Source organism: Heptranchias perlo, chromosome 7 (assembly GCF_035084215.1).
Source record: "Heptranchias perlo isolate sHepPer1 chromosome 7, sHepPer1.hap1, whole genome shotgun sequence".
In the NCBI taxonomy this organism is placed as follows: Eukaryota; Metazoa; Chordata; class Chondrichthyes; order Hexanchiformes; family Hexanchidae; genus Heptranchias; species Heptranchias perlo.
Window position 1 is genome coordinate 2,849,025 of NC_090331.1, and position 15,918 is coordinate 2,864,942.

At 51.8% G+C, this 15,918-nt stretch overlaps 1 protein-coding gene across 8 annotated transcripts in view; it reads right to left on the bottom strand.

The window, feature by feature from the left end:
• tns1b (tensin 1b) overlaps positions 1–15,918 on the bottom strand; it is a 611,533-nt gene that overhangs the window by 28,487 nt on the left and 567,128 nt on the right. For all 8 annotated transcript variants that reach the window (XM_067986941.1, XM_067986942.1, XM_067986943.1 and 5 more), the window contains 3 exons: positions 11,534–11,714; positions 4,544–5,463; positions 1,218–1,304 (listed from right to left, as the gene is read on the bottom strand). In XM_067986941.1, the coding sequence (XP_067843042.1) occupies positions 1,218–1,304; positions 4,544–5,463; positions 11,534–11,714 (1,188 nt within the window). The remainder of the gene's footprint in view (positions 1–1,217; positions 1,305–4,543; positions 5,464–11,533; positions 11,715–15,918) is intronic.

Sequence of the window (15,918 nt, forward strand, 5' to 3'; positions counted from 1 at the left end):
GAAAGAGAGAGCGAGCAAGAGGAGAGAGAGGAGAGAGGGGAGAGAAAGTGAGGGAGGAGGGAGAGGGGGAGAGAGGGGAGAGAGAGTGAGGGAGAGGAAAGAGAGGGTGAGGGAGGAGGGAGAGGAGAGAGAGGGTGAGGGAGGAGGGAGAGGAGATATTATTACATTTTATTCTGAAAATGTAACAGACAATGACACAAACAAGTCAGTTTTGAACACAGACGGTTTGTTCTTTGAGGCTTTGCTCCCAGGCCAGACGCTCACTGATGGCGAGTGTATCTGAGAATTGTGGAAGAAACACCGGGGAATTTCCACATTCTGCGTTTGCCTTGTGAGATTCAGGGCTGGCAGTGAAATCTCGCACAAGGATTCGCCCTGGTGAAGTGAACGGCCCCCCATCACCTCCCCTCCTGAAGGCACTGACTCTCGCTGGAGTTTGGGCAGTTGGCCAGTACTGACCCTGTGTGTGACCCTGGACACTGACCCATCCCAGACACTTCCAATCCCCTCCGTCCGCCCTGAGCCACTCACCTCGCAGTGAAGCCACGGACGTATCGCCTCAATCACCGACGCACCGATCCCAACCGTCCCTCACAAAGCTGCCCTCGTTGGCCCACAGACACTGGGGCAGAGAGAGCGGGATGAGACCTGGGCCCCAACCATGGCCCAGTGGCTGTCACTGTCTCGCCTCTGAGTCAGAAGACCGTGAGTTTGAGCCCGATTCCAGATACTTGAGCACAAAATCCAGGCTGACACTTCAGTGCAGTACTGAGGGAGCGCCGCACTGTCGGAGGGTCAGTACTGAGGGAGCGCCGCACTGTCGGAGGGTCAGTACTGAGGGAGCGCCGCACTGTCAGAGGGTCGGTACTGAGGGAGCGCCGCACTGTCGGAGGGTCAGTACTGAGGGAGCGCCGCACTGTCGGAGGGTCAGTACTGAGGGAGCGCCGCACTGTCGGAGGGTCAGTACTGAGGGAGCGCCGCACTGTCGGAGGGTCAGTACTGAGGGAGCGCCGCACTGTCGGAGGGTCAGTTGGGGGGAGGGGGGGACTGGGGGGGCGAAGGAGTGGGGTCTTAAGCTCTCATCTTGGCACCCAGCCCAGGGGGAGGAGAAACAAGCTCCCTGCTCCTGTGGGACCCTCAATGGACCCCCAGAGACTGAAAATCCCCCACCCACCAATACCCTCAACATTCCCTTAGTGAAACATGCCCCTCTGTACCTTGCTCTCGGGAGATGTCTGGTTTGTACCAGTATTTGGACGTGTCCTGGACGAACTTTACGTGGGCTCTTGTTTCTGGGCTTCCATCTGAGAGGGACAGAAAATAAAAAAAGGTGTTTTAAAAACAGGTTTCATTCTAGATCTGATAACACAAGTGAGAATCAGGCAGAATATCGAAAGTTCAGAGGGGAAGTGAAAAAGGAACTAAGAGGGGCAAAGAGAGAGTATGAGAATAGACTGGTGTCCAACATAAAAGGGAATCCAAAAGTCTTCGACAGGCATGTAAACAGTAAACGGGTAGTAAGAGGAGGGACCAAAAAGGAGATCTACTTATGGAGGCAGAGGGCATGGCCGAGGTACTAAATGAGTATTTTGCATCTGTCTTTACCAGGGAAGAAGATGCTGCCAGAGTCTCAGTAAAGGAAGATATAGTTGAGATACTGGATGGGCTAAAAATTGATTACGAGGAGGTACTAGAAAGGCTGGCTGTACTTAAAGTAGATAAGTCACCCGGTCCGGATGGGATGCATAGAAACAGAAATAAAGAAAATAGGAGCAGGAGCAGGCCGTTCGGCCCTTCAAGCCTGCTCTGCCATTCAATATGATCATGGCTGATCCTCTATCTCAATACCATATTCCCGCTCTCTCCCCATACCCCTTGATGCCTTTGTGTCTAGAAATCTATCCAGCTCCTAGGGCCTGCATCCTAGGTTGCTGAGGGAAGTAAGGGTGGAAATTGCGGAGGGACTGGCCATAATCTTCCAAACATCCGTAGATACGGGGGTGGTGCCAGAGGACTGGAGAATTGCAAATGTTACACCCTGGTTCAAAAAAGGGTGTAAGGATAAACCCAGCAACTACAGGCCAGTCAGTTTAACCTCGGTGGTGGGGAACCTGTTAGAAACAATAATCCAGGACAGAATTAACAGTCACTTGGACGAGGGTGGATTGATTCAGGTCAGCCAACTAACTTGATTGAATTTTTCGATGAGGTAACAGAGAGGGTCAATGAGGGCAATGCGGTTTATGTGGTGTATATGGACTTTCAAAAGGCATTTGATAAAGTGCCGTGTAAGTAAGAGAAAAGGGATGAGATAGACAGTGAGAGAAAGGGGATGAGAGAAAGAGGGAGTGAGAGAAAGAGGGAGTGAGAGAAAGAGGGAGTGAGAGAAAGAGAGAGTGAGAGAAAGAGGGAGTGAGAGAAAGAGGGTGAGAGAAAGAGAGAGTGAGAGAAAGAGGGAGTGAGAGAAAGAGGGAGTGAGAGAAAGAGGGAGTGAGAGAAAGAGGGAGTGAGAGAGAGAGTGAGAGAAAGAGAGAGTGAGAGAAAGAGGGAGAGAGAACGAGAGAGTGAGAGAAAGAGGGAGTGAGAGAAAGAGGGAGTGAGAGAAAGAGAGAGTGAGAGAAAGAGAGAGTGAGAGAGGGTGAGAGAAAGAGGGAGTGAGAGAAAGAGTGAGAGAAAGAGGGAGTGAGAGAAAGAGGGTGAGAGAAAGAGAGAGTGAGAGAAAGAGGGAGTGAGAGAAAGAGGAAGTGAGAGAAAGAGAGGGTGAGAGAAAGAGAGGGTGAGAGAAAGAGAGAGCGAGAGAAAGAGAGAGTGAGAGAAAGAGAGAGTGAGAGAGAGGGCTGGGTCCAATAAATCTGACAGGTCCCAGGCACTTCAGACAGCAAATGTTATTAATAACAATAAAACTGAAAAAGAGGAAGAGAAGGAAAGAATGAAGGAAACAGAGAGCAAGAAATTGGGGAAAGTGAAGGGAGTGTGAGATTGGAGAAAGCACAGGCCACCTGGAAACGATGAAATACAAGCGTGTTACAGTATCCATCACTGTCATTTAGTGAGTCGGGTGGACCTTCAGTTTTTTTTAGCCATTTGCCACCTTCGATGTAATTGTTTCATTTTATGATCAGTGAAAGGTTCTGCTGGTTTCCAAGTGTCCGTGCAATGAAGAGACTGCATCCAGAGATTGCACTGAATGATCCTAAATCATGTATCGCATGAATTATAAACTTGATCTGCAGTTCCTGTACTCGCCCTGTATCAATCCCAAGACTAATCCCACTGTCCCACTCCCTCCATAGCCCTGTATCAATCCCAAACTAATCCCACTGCCCCACTCCCTCCATAGCCCTGTATCAATCCCAAACTAATCCCACTGCCCCGCTCTCTCCCCATAGCCCTGTATCAATCCCAAACTAATCCCACTGCCCCGCTCTCTCCCCATAGCCCCGTATCAATCCCAAACTAATCCCACTGCCCCACTCTCTCTCCATAGTCCTGTATCAATCCCAAACTAATCCCACTGCCCCACTCTCTCTCCATAGCCCTGTATCAATCCCAAACTAATCCCACTGCCCCACTCTCTCTCCATAGTCCTGTATCAATCCCAAACTAATCCCACTGTCCCACTCTCTCTCCATAGCCCTGTATCAATCCCAAAACTAATCCCACTGCCCCGCTCTCTCCCCATAGCCCCGTATCAATCCCAAAACTAATCCCACTGCCCCCCTCTCTCCCCATAGCCCTGTATCAATCCCAAAACTAATCCCACTGCCCCGCTCTCTCCCCATAGCCCTGTATCAATCCCAAACTAATCCCACTGCCCCACACTCTCCCCGTAGCCCTGTATCAATCCCAAACTAATCCCACTGCCCCGCTCTGTCCCCATAGCCCTGTATCAATCCCAAACTAATCCCATTGCCCGGCTCTCTCCCCATAGCCCTGTATCAATCCCAAACTAATCCCACTGCCCCACTCTCTCCCCACAGTCCTGTATCAATCCCAAACTAATCCCACTGCCCCGCTCTCTCTCCATAGCCCTGTATCAATCCCAAACTAATCCCACTGCCCCACTCTCTCCCCACAGTCCTGTATCAATCCCAAACTAATCCCACTGCCCCACTCTCTCCCCACAGTCCTGTATCAATCCCGAACTAATCCCACTGCCCTGCTCTCTCTCCATAGCCCTGGATCAATCCCAAACTAATCCCACTGCCCCGCTCTCTCCCCATAGCCCTGTATCAATCCCAAACTAATCCCACTGCCCCACTCTCTCTCCATAGTCCTGTATCAATCCCAAACTAATCCCACTGCCCCGCTCTCTCCCCATAGCCCTGTATCAATCCCAAACTAATCCCACTGCCCCGCTCTCCCCCCATTGATGAAGAATGGACACCTGAATACAACGTTTCCCGGGAGATATTCCTGTCATTGACCATCAATGACACGGGCAGTTTATTGCCACTCTTTGTGGCAGTTCCCAACCACGGCTGGATCACAAGAATAGACAAAAGGCAGAATTTGAAATGTATAAGCAAAGTGCTGTGCTCACCGGTCAGCGAGAGTTTGGAGAAGTCGGGTAATGTGTGTGGAAAGGACACACTGGGCGTGCTGCCCCCGCTCGGGCTGGACATCCCACTGGAGACGGGCGAGATGGTCTTGCCGTTGACGGTGGCATAGTTGGTCGAGCTGTTGGAACGGTCGCCGCTCGACATTCGCCTCTTCTCTGGCAGCGCTGGCTGAGGGGCGAGGAGCGGGCAGGCTCTGGGCGGAGGGGAGCCGTTGGGCGCAGGGTGGGCTGGGCTGCTGGTGCCCGAGTTGTAGTAAGCCGGCGAGACGGGAAAGCCTGGCGTCCCGGGTGAAGCGTAGCCCGAGGAACTCCCCTGGCGTGACAGCACAGGATATCTCTCGTCCAACTGCGCCGCAGGAGTCGAGTAGCCGTACAGAGGGTAGGGCTCCAAGACTGGGCTGCTTGGGGTGACTGGCGCGCTGGCACTAACAATGCCAGGATATCTGGACATAACGGGGCTACTTGACGTGCCAGTCAGGATCCCATGAGCGCCCAATGGGTTCCTATTCATACTCGGGCTTCCAGGGGTCACCAGCTCCCCGGGACTGACCATTCTCCTGCTGTAGGATGGGCTTGCTGGGGTATTGGTGGCCACGGTCCGATGGAGGGACTGGGGGCTCTCTGGCCCGTGGACCCCCACCGCACTGACGTGAGAACGCGGGGGTCCGTCTGGATGGAGTCCGCCGGAGATTGGCGAACAGTCAGGAACCGCCACGTAGCTGCCCGAGGAGCTGCCTGTGCCTGGGCCCGAGTGGTTGGAAGGAGTGGCATTGAGATAGCTGCTGTCGGCGAATGAAGGATGGGAGAGGCTTGTCGATCTCAAACTGGAATCGAGAGAGGGCTGGGGCAGGGTGGTACTGTGCCCGTTGGCGTCTGCTGACGAGCAGCTTGCGACGAAGGAGCTGCGGAGAAAAAGAACGTTTAAGATGGAGCTTATCTGAATGAGAGGCAAGAGGCATCGTGGGCCGAGTCTGTGCCGTCACCCTCGCCGTCTGCTGGCAGTGGGCACCAAACTTTCAGAAGCGCTGCCCACCAATCTCCAACCAATTTGTCGCAAAATCGTGGGCAGTGCTTCCCAGATTGGCAGGTACAAGACCCCACTGAGCAGCACCAACTCGGAAAATAAACTACCCCTTAAACGTCAGAAATGTCCCCTAGTTTTCCTGATTCCGGTCGGGAGGAACGTTCAAGCAAAATGGAGTCTCCCCCTTCAGATCTCCCATTGAAAGATCTGTGTAACTCTCCCTGGGGGTTCAGTGGGTAACTGTACCACCCGGTGTGGGACTGAGGCCCCCCCACACTGAGTAGGAAAGGTACAGGCTTGATCCCTGGCCTGTGCTGAGGGAGCTGACCTCACCCAAGGTGTGGGACTGAGACTCCCCCACACCGAGCAGGAAAGGCCCAGGCTCGATCCCTGGCCTGTGCTGAGGGAGCTGACCTCATCCAAGGTGTGAGACTGAGGCCCCCCCACACCGAGCAGGAAAGGCCCAGGCTCGATCCCCGGCCTGTGCTGAGGGAGCTGATCTCACCCAAGGTGTGGGACTGAGGCCCCCCCACACCGAGCAGGAAAGGCCCAGGCTCGATCCCCGGCCTGTGCTGAGGGAGCTGATCTCACTCAAGGTGTGGCAGGCATAGTTAGTGAACCAGTTGGAGCTCCACAAATAACCTCAGCGTCCCAGGACCGGGTTGGGGAGGGGCCAGCCAGGCTTCTGTATCCAGTGACCACTATTGGAAGATGCGTGCGTTTGCCTCCTAAGGTTGAATAGTCTGTTGACACTCACAGATGAGAAATGGCTGCTTGAGCAGAGTGTCGGTGGTACTCATGGATGTGGTGCAATGGTTACGGTAATGGACGAGAGACCCAGCAATCACCAGAAGGAGCAGCCAGATTGCCATAAAACCAAACTGGTTCACAGATATCAAACCTGGGACCTGGGACACAGACTGGATATCAAACCTGGGACCTGGGACACAGACTGGATATCAAACCTGGGACCTGAGACAGACTGGATATCAAACCTGGGACCTGAGACAGACTGGATATCAAACCTGGGACCTGAGACAGACTGGATATCAAACCTGGGACCTGAGACAGACTGGATATCAAACCTGGGACCTGAGACAGACTGGATATCAAACCTGGGACCTGAGACAGACTGGATATCAAACCTGGGACCTGAGACAGACTGGATATCAAACCTGGGACCTGAGACAGACTGGATATCAAACCTGGGACCTGAGACAGACTGGATATCAAACCTGGGACCTGAGACAGACTGGATATCAAACATGGGACCTGAGACAATCTGGATATCAAACCTGGGACCTGAGACAGACTGGATATCAAACCTGGGACCTGAGACCTGAGACAGACTGGATATCAAACCTGGGACCTGAGACCTGAGACAGACTGGATAGCAAACCTGGGACCTGAGACACAGACTGGATATCAAACCTGGGACCTGAGACAGACTGGATATCAAACCTGGGACCTGAGACACAGACTGGATATCAAACCTGGGACCTGAGACAGACTGGATATCAAACCAGGGACCTGAGACAGACTGGATATCAAACCTGGGACCTGAGACACAGACTGGATATCAAACCTGGGACCTGAGACACAGACTGGATATCAAACCTGGGACCTGAGACACAGACTGGATATCAAACCTGGGACCTGAGACACAGACTGGATATCAAACCTGGGACCTGAGACAGACTGGATATCAAACCTGGGACCAGAGACAGACTGGATATCAAACCTGGGACCTGAGACACAGACTGGATATCAAACATGGGACCTGAGACACAGACTGGATATCAAACCTGGGACCAGAGACAGACTGGATATCAAACCTGGGACCTGAGACACAGACTGGATATCAAACCTGGGACCTGAGACAGACTGGATATCAAACCTGGGACCTGAGACAGACTGGATATCAAACCTGGGACCTGAGACAGACTGGATATCAAACCTGGGACCTGAGACACAGACTGGATATCAAACCTGGGACGTGAGACACAGACTGGATATCAAACCTGGGACCTGAGACACAGACTGGATATCAAACCTGGGACCTGAGACACAGACTGGACATCAAACCAGGGACCTGAGACAGACTGGATATCAAACCTGGGACCTGAGACAGACTGGATATCAAACCTGGGACCTGAGACAGACTGGATATCAAACCTGGGACCTGAGACAGACTGGATATCAAACATGGGACCTGAGACAATCTGGATATCAAACCTGGGACCTGAGACAGACTGGATATCAAACCTGGGACCTGAGACCTGAGACAGACTGGATATCAAACCTGGGACCTGAGACCTGAGACAGACTGGATAGCAAACCTGGGACCTGAGACAGACTGGATATCAAACCTGGGACCTGAGACCTGAGACAGACTGGATATCAAACCTGGGACCTGAGACACAGACTGGATATCAAACCTGGGACCTGAGACACAGACTGGATATCAAACCTGGGACCTGAGACAGACTGGATATCAAATCTGGGACCTGAGACGCAGACTGGATATCAAACCTGGGACCTGAGACAGACTGGATATCAAACCTGGGACCTGAGACACAGACTGGATATCAAATCTGGGACCTGAGACACAGACTGGATATCAAACCTGGGACCTGAGACAGACTCGATATCAAACCTGGGACCTGAGACACAGACTGGATATCAAACCTGGGACCTGAGACACAGACTGGATATCAAATCTGGGACCTGAGACAGACTGGATATCAAACCTGGGACCTGAGACAGACTGGATATCAAACCTGGAACCTGAGACAGATTGGATATCAAACCTGGGACCTGAGACACAGACTGGATATCAAACCTGGGACCTGAGACAGACTGGATATCAAACCTGGAACCTGAGACACAGACTGGATATCAAACCTGGGACCTGAGACAGACTGGATATCAAACCTGGAACCTGAGACACAGACTGGATATCAAACCTGGGACCTGAGACAGACTGGATATCAAACCTGGGACCTGAGACAGACTGGATATCAAACCTGGGACCTGAGACACAGACTGGATATCAAACCTGGGACCTGAGACAGACTGGATATCAAACCAGGGACCTGAGACAGACTGGATATCAAACCTGAGACCTGAGACACAGACTGGATATCAAACCTGGGACCTGAGACACAGACTGGATATCAAACCTGGGACCTGAGACACAGACAGGATATCAAACCTGGGACCTGAGACACAGACTGGATATCAAACCTGGGACCTGAGACAGACTGGATATCAAACCTGGGACCAGAGACAGACTGGATATCAAACCTGGGACCTGAGACAGACTGGATATCAAACCTGGGACCTGAGACACAGACTGGATATCAAACCTGGGACCTGAGACACAGACTGGATATCAAACCTGGGACCTGAGACAGACTGGATATCAAACCTGGGACCTGAGACAGACTGGATATCAAACCTGGGACCTGAGACAGACTGGATATCAAACCTGGGACCAGAGACAGACTGGATATCAAACCTGGGACCTGAGACACAGACTGGATATCAAACCTGGGACCTGAGACAGACTGGATATCAAACCTGGGACCTGAGACACAGACTGGATATCAAACCGGGGACCAGAGACAGACTGGATATCAAACCTGGGACCTGAGACACAGACTGGATATCAAACCTGGGACCTGAGACACAGACTGGATATCAAACCTGGGACCTGAGACACAGACTGGATATCAAACCTGGGACCTGAGACAGACTGGATATCAAACCTGGGACCTGAGACAGACTGAATATCAAACCTGGGACCTGAGACACAGACTGGATATCAAACCTGGGACCTGAGACACAGACTGGATATCAAACCTGGGACCTGAGACAGACTGGATATCAAACCTGGGACCTGAGACACAGACTGGATATCAAACCTGGGACCTGAGACACAGACTGGATATCAAACCGGGGACCTGAGACACAGACTGGATATCAAACCTGGGACCTGAGACAGACTGGATATCAAACCTGGGACCTGAGACAGACTGGATATCAAACCTGGGACCTGAGACACAGACTGGATATCAAACCTGGGACCTGAGACAGACTGGATATCAAACCTGGGACCTGAGACACAGACTGGATATCAAACCTGGGACCTGAGACACAGACTGGATATCAAACCTGGGACATGAGACAGACTGAATATCAAACCTGGGACCTGAGACACAGACTGGATATCAAACCTGGGACCTGAGACACAGACTGGATATCAAACCTGGGACCTGAGACACAGACTGGATATCAAACCGGGGACCTGAGACACAGACTGGATATCAAACCTGGGACCTGAGACAGACTGGATATCAAACCTGGGACCTGAGACACAGACTGGATATCAAACCTGGGACCTGAGACAGACTGGATATCAAACCTGGGACCTGAGACAGACTGGATATCAAACCTGGGACCTGAGACAGACTGGATATCAAACCTGGGACCTGAGACACAGACTGGATATCAAACCTGGGACATGAGACAGACTGGATATCAAACCTGGGACCTGAGACACAGACTGGATATCAAACCTGGGACCTGAGACAGACTGGATATCAAACCTGGGACCTGAGACAGACTGGATATCAAACCTGGGACCTGAGACAGACTGGATATCAAACCTGGGACCTGAGACAGACTGGATATCAAACCTGGGACCTGAGACAGACTGGATATCAAACCTGGGACCTGAGACACAGACTGGATATCAAACCGGGGACCTGAGACACAGACTGGATATCAAACCTGGGACCTGAGACACAGACTGGATATCAAACCTGGGACCTGAGACACAGACTGGATATCAAACCTGGGACCTGAGACACAGACTGGATATCAAACCTGGGACCTGAGACAGACTGGATATCAAACCTGGGACCAGAGACAGACTGGATATCAAACCTGGGACCAGAGACAGACTGGATATCAAACCTGGGACCTGAGACACAGACTGGATATCAAACCTGGGACCTGAGACACAGACTGGATATCAAACCTGAGACCTGAGACAGACTGGATATCAAACCTGGGACCTGAGACAGACTGGATATCAAACCTGGGACCTGAGACAGACTGGATATCAAACCTGGGACCTGAGACACAGACTGGATATCAAACCTGGGACCTGAGACACAGACTGGATATCAAACCTGGGACCTGAGACACAGACTGGATATCAAACCTGGGACCTGAGACAGACTGGATATCAAACCTGGGACCTGAGACAGACTGAATATCAAACCTGGGACCTGAGACACAGACTGGATATCAAACCTGGGACCTGAGACACAGACTGGATATCAAACCTGGGACCTGAGACAGACTGGATATCGAACCGGGGACCTGAGACAGACTGGATATCAAACCTGGGACCTGAGACAGAGACTGGATATCAAACCTGGGACCTGAGACACAGACTGGATATCAAACCTGGGACCTGAGACAGACTGGATATCAAACCGGGGACCTGAGACAGACTGGATATCAAACCTGGGACCTGAGACAGACTGGATATCAAACCTGGGACCTGAGACAGAGACTGGATATCAAACCTGGGACCTGAGACACAGACTGGATATCAAACCTGGGACCTGAGACAGAGACTCGATATCAAACCTGGGACCTGAGACACAGACTGGATATCAAACCTGGGACCTGAGACAGACTGGATATCAAACCTGGGACCTGAGACAGACTGGATATCAAACATGGGACCTGAGACACAGACTGGATATCAAACCTGGGACCTGAGACAGACTGGATATCAAACCTGGAACCTGAGACAGAGACTGGATATCAAACCTGGGACCAGAGACAGACTGGATATCAAACCTGGGACCTGAGACAGATTTATCACCTTTTTCACTCTGCTCCAGGGTAAAATGAGTTTTCCTCCTCACCTCTCCATGCCGGGCAGGGGACTGCTTGTTGATATTGGACTGGGGGAGGTGAACGATGAGAGACAGTTGATGTTCCGGGCTGGAGCTTCTACTGTGTAGCCCTGAAGCGTGGGGGGAACCTGTGGACTAAACCCCCCCACTGTCGCTGTCCGGACAACAGACTCCACGTAACTCCTGGGCTCTGAGGGAAGAAAGAGAAGGGGATAGTTTCATTCAATAAACCCGGGAATCAATGGACTAAGCACAGCAATGCAGAGCAGAGAGAGAATCGGGCGGAAACGGAGGGCTTCTACGAACCACAAAGGAATACTCTCCACTTGCCTGGATGCGAGCGGCTCCCTCCAACAACACTCGAGAAGCTTGACACCATCCAGGACGAAGAAGTCCACTCCCTCCCCCACCTTAAACACACACCCCTCTCCCACCTTAAACACCCACTCCCTCTCCCACCTTAAACACCCACTCCCTCCCCCACCTTAAACACACACCCCTCTCCCACCTTAAACACCCACTCCCTCCCCCACCTTAAACACCCACTCCCTCCCCCACCTTAAACACACACCCCTCTCCCACCTTAAACACCCACTCCCTCTCCCACCTTAAACACCCGCTCCCTCCCCCACCTTAAACACCCGCTCCCTCCCCCACCTTAAACACCCGCTCCCTCCCCCACCTTAAACACCCGCTCCCTCCCCCACCTTAAACACCCGCTCCCTCCCCCACCTTAAACACCCGCTCCCTCCCCCACCTTAAACACCCGCTCCCTCCCCCACCTTAAACACCCGCTCCCTCCCCCACCTTAAACACCCGCTCCCTCCCCCACCTTAAACACCCGCTCCCTCCCCCACCTTAAACACCCGCCCACTCCCCCCACCTTAAACACCCGCTCCCTCCCCCACCTTAAACACCCGCTCCCTCCCCCACCTTAAACACCCACTCCCTCCCCCACCTTAAACACCCGCCCACTCCCCCCACCGACGCACTGTGTTCTATTTACAGGATGCACTGCAGCACTCGTCAAGGCTCCTGAATATATTATATAACACACCGTGCGTTACTGGCTATAACGCTCCTGTATATATATTATATAATAACACACCGTGTGTTACTGGCTATAACGCTCCTGTATATATATTATATAATAACACACCGTGCGTTACCGGGTATAACGCTCCTGTATATATATTATATAATAACACACCGTGCGTTACCGGGTATAACGCTCCTGTATATATATTATATAATAACACACCGTGCGTTACCGGGTATAACGCACCTGTATATATATTATATAATAACACACCGTGCGTTACCGGGTATAACGCTCCTGTATATATATTATATAATAACACACCGTGCGTTACCGGGTATAACGCTCCTGTATATATATTATATAATAACACACCGTGCGTTACCGGGTATAACGCTCCTGTATATATATTATATAATAACACACCGTGCGTTACCGGGTATAACGCTCCTGTATATATATTATATAATAACACACCGTGTGTTACTGGGATTAACGCTCCTGTATATATTATATAACAACACACCGTGTGTTCGTGGGTATAACATTGTACTATAATTTGTTGCCTCTTTCATTGTATGTTTGATACAATCACCATCTTGTTGGTTTGTGGTGAGTTTCTTTTCACTAGTTATCACTGTGATCAACCCGGTGACATAGCGGGTGTATCCAGAAGCAGGATCCCCATCGAGGAGAGGGGAGAACCCAGAGGTGATCAGGGGGTAAAGCCAATGAGGAGAAGGAAAGTATCCTCACAAAGTCAGAGGGGGGAAAGCCAACGATGGGCGGGGAGAAGAGGCAGATGCTGTTAACTTCAGATAAACTGAGAGCCTGGCGCTCCTGAAAGGTTTGCAGTGCCTCCACTCAGCTGCTGATTTGTCTGTGCGATTTAACTGGTCAGTGAACAAACACTTGGTCTGTCCCCAATCCAACCTCAAATCATTTCAGGCCAGAGAGGTTCGTCCCCACATCCACACTCGGTACTGATGGGATGGGATGGGATTGTGGGAATTGGCCTGTTGTGATATCCCGGGATATTGATCTGAGGACAGCAGTATCGCTATCTCCCCAGGGGTCTCTGCAGCACAGATTCAGGCTGCAAAACACTCCCGCAACCTCAAGAGAGGTTTCTGGGAAGGGAGGATTCGTCATTTGAGGCAGACCTGCACGATGTCGCAAGTTACAAGGACAGCTAAAAATCCAATCCTCCCCCCCCACCAGCTAGTACCAGTTAATACTCCAGTCCACAGCTCAATGTACACACACATCTCACTCACTGTCCAGCACAGGGGTTAACAGCAGCCAACTACATGGTTCTAAGTTACTTCTCATTGGATTAAAAAAAAGACACAGTCAGAAAAGAGAGCTAAGAAGAAACAAGGGGTAAAGAAACAGCAGGAGAGAAACAGGACAGGAGAGAGAGACGGTCAAAGACAGAGAGAGATAGAGACAGTCAAAGAGACAGAAACAGAGACAGAGACAACAGGAGAGACAGAGAGAGACACAGAGAGATACAGCGACAGCAGGAGAGACAGACAGAGATTCAGAGAGATACAGACACAGAAGGAGAGGGACAGAAAGAGCAACTAACAATGAGAAGGAGAGACAGAGCAGGAGAAAAACAAACAGAAAGAGAAACAACCAATTAGGAAGAGGCAGAAAGACAGAGCGGAGAGAGATACAGAGATGAAGACAGAAAAAGAGAAATAGAGACAATGAAGGAGAACGAGAAAGGGAAAGAGAGAAACAGCAAGATGGAAAAGGAGAGGCAGCTGCCTACATACCAATTCCTGCTAGGCTCCAGTCAAGTGTGGGAAAGCTGCGAGATATATGCAATGTTAAACCCACCAGAGCCAAATACAAGCAGCATCGCACAGACCCTTCCCGGTAACTGCTCTCCTTCTGCGCTCCCGGGGAGCTCGATCTCACTGGTTAGGCAAATATAAGAAGGCCCTCTCCCCCTCCCCTCTCACACCCCTCTCCCTCTCGCTGTCCCGCAGGCACAGCTGGGCAGAATCCTTTCATTGGTGCCAGTAACTCTCGTCTCTCCTCTAGCGATCATTTCATGAGATGTGGGTTTGCGTGAAGTTCACAGGCTAAAGTTGTGACAGAAAAGCAATTTTAAAAAAATCCCCATGAAGAGATCTCTCCTGTCAGTGAAATTCGATCACCATCCCTCGGCAGATCTGTAGAATAATTTACTCAATTATCGCTGCATATTTTGCGCCTTGCTCTGGCTGCTGCATCAAGCCGCCAAGCTCGTTCATGGTCCAGTAGTCTGTTGATTAACTTTGCCCTAATTTCAGCAAGTACACTGGTTGCCTTGTCTTCAACTCTCAACGGGTCCGAACACTTCCTTATAAATTACACAGACAGAGAGAGGGAGAGGGGGAGAGAGAGAGAGAGAGAGAGGGAGAGGGAGAGAGAGAGATTGGGACAAGGAGAGGGAGAGAGAGGGAGAGGGAGAAAGAGAGAGGGAGAGGGAGAAAGAGGGAGAGGGAGAAAGAGAGGGGAGAGAGAGAAAGAGAGGGAGAGGGAGAGAGGGAGAGAGAGAGGGAGAAGGAGAGAGGGAGAGAGAGAGGGAGAGGGAGAGAGGGAGAGGGAGAGGGAGAGGGAGAGGGAGAGAGGGAGGGAGAGGGAAGGAGAGAGAGGGAAGGAGAGAGAGGGAGAGGTGGAGAGAGGGAGAAGTGGAGAGAGGTAGAGAGAGAGAGAGGGAGAGGGAGAGGGAGGGAGGGAAAGAGAGGGAGTGGGAGGGAGAGGGAGAGAGAAGGAGAAGGAGAGGGAGAGGGAGGGAGAGGGAGAGGGAGAGGGAGAAGGAGAGGGAGAGGGAGAGAGAGGAGGAGAGGGAGAGAGAGGAAGAGAGAGGGAGAGGGAGAAAGAGAGAGGGAGAGGGGAGAAAGAGAGAGGGAGAGGGAGAGGGAGAGAAAAGGAGAGGGAGAGAGAGGGAGAGAAAAGGAGAGGGAGAGGGAGAGAGTGAGAGAGTAGGAGAGGGAGAGAGAGGGAGAGGGGAGAGGGGAGAGGTAGAGGGGAGAGGGAGAGGGGAGAGGGAGAGGGGTGAGGGAGAGAGAGAGAGAGGGGGGGAAAGAGGGGGAGGGGGAGAGAGAGGGAGAGGGAGAGGGAGACAGAGAAAGAGAGGAGAGGGAGAGAGGAGAGAGAAAGGGAAAGAGGAGTGAGGGAGAGGGAGAGGGGGAGAGGGAGAGGGAGACAGAGACAGAGAGGGAGAGGGAGGGAGAGAGAGAGGGAGGAAGAGAGAGGGAGAGGAGAGAGGGAGAGAGAGGGAGGGAGAGAGGGAGGGAGGGGGGAGAGGGGAGAGGGAGAGGAAGAGAGAGGAAGAGAGGGAGAGACAGAGAAAGAA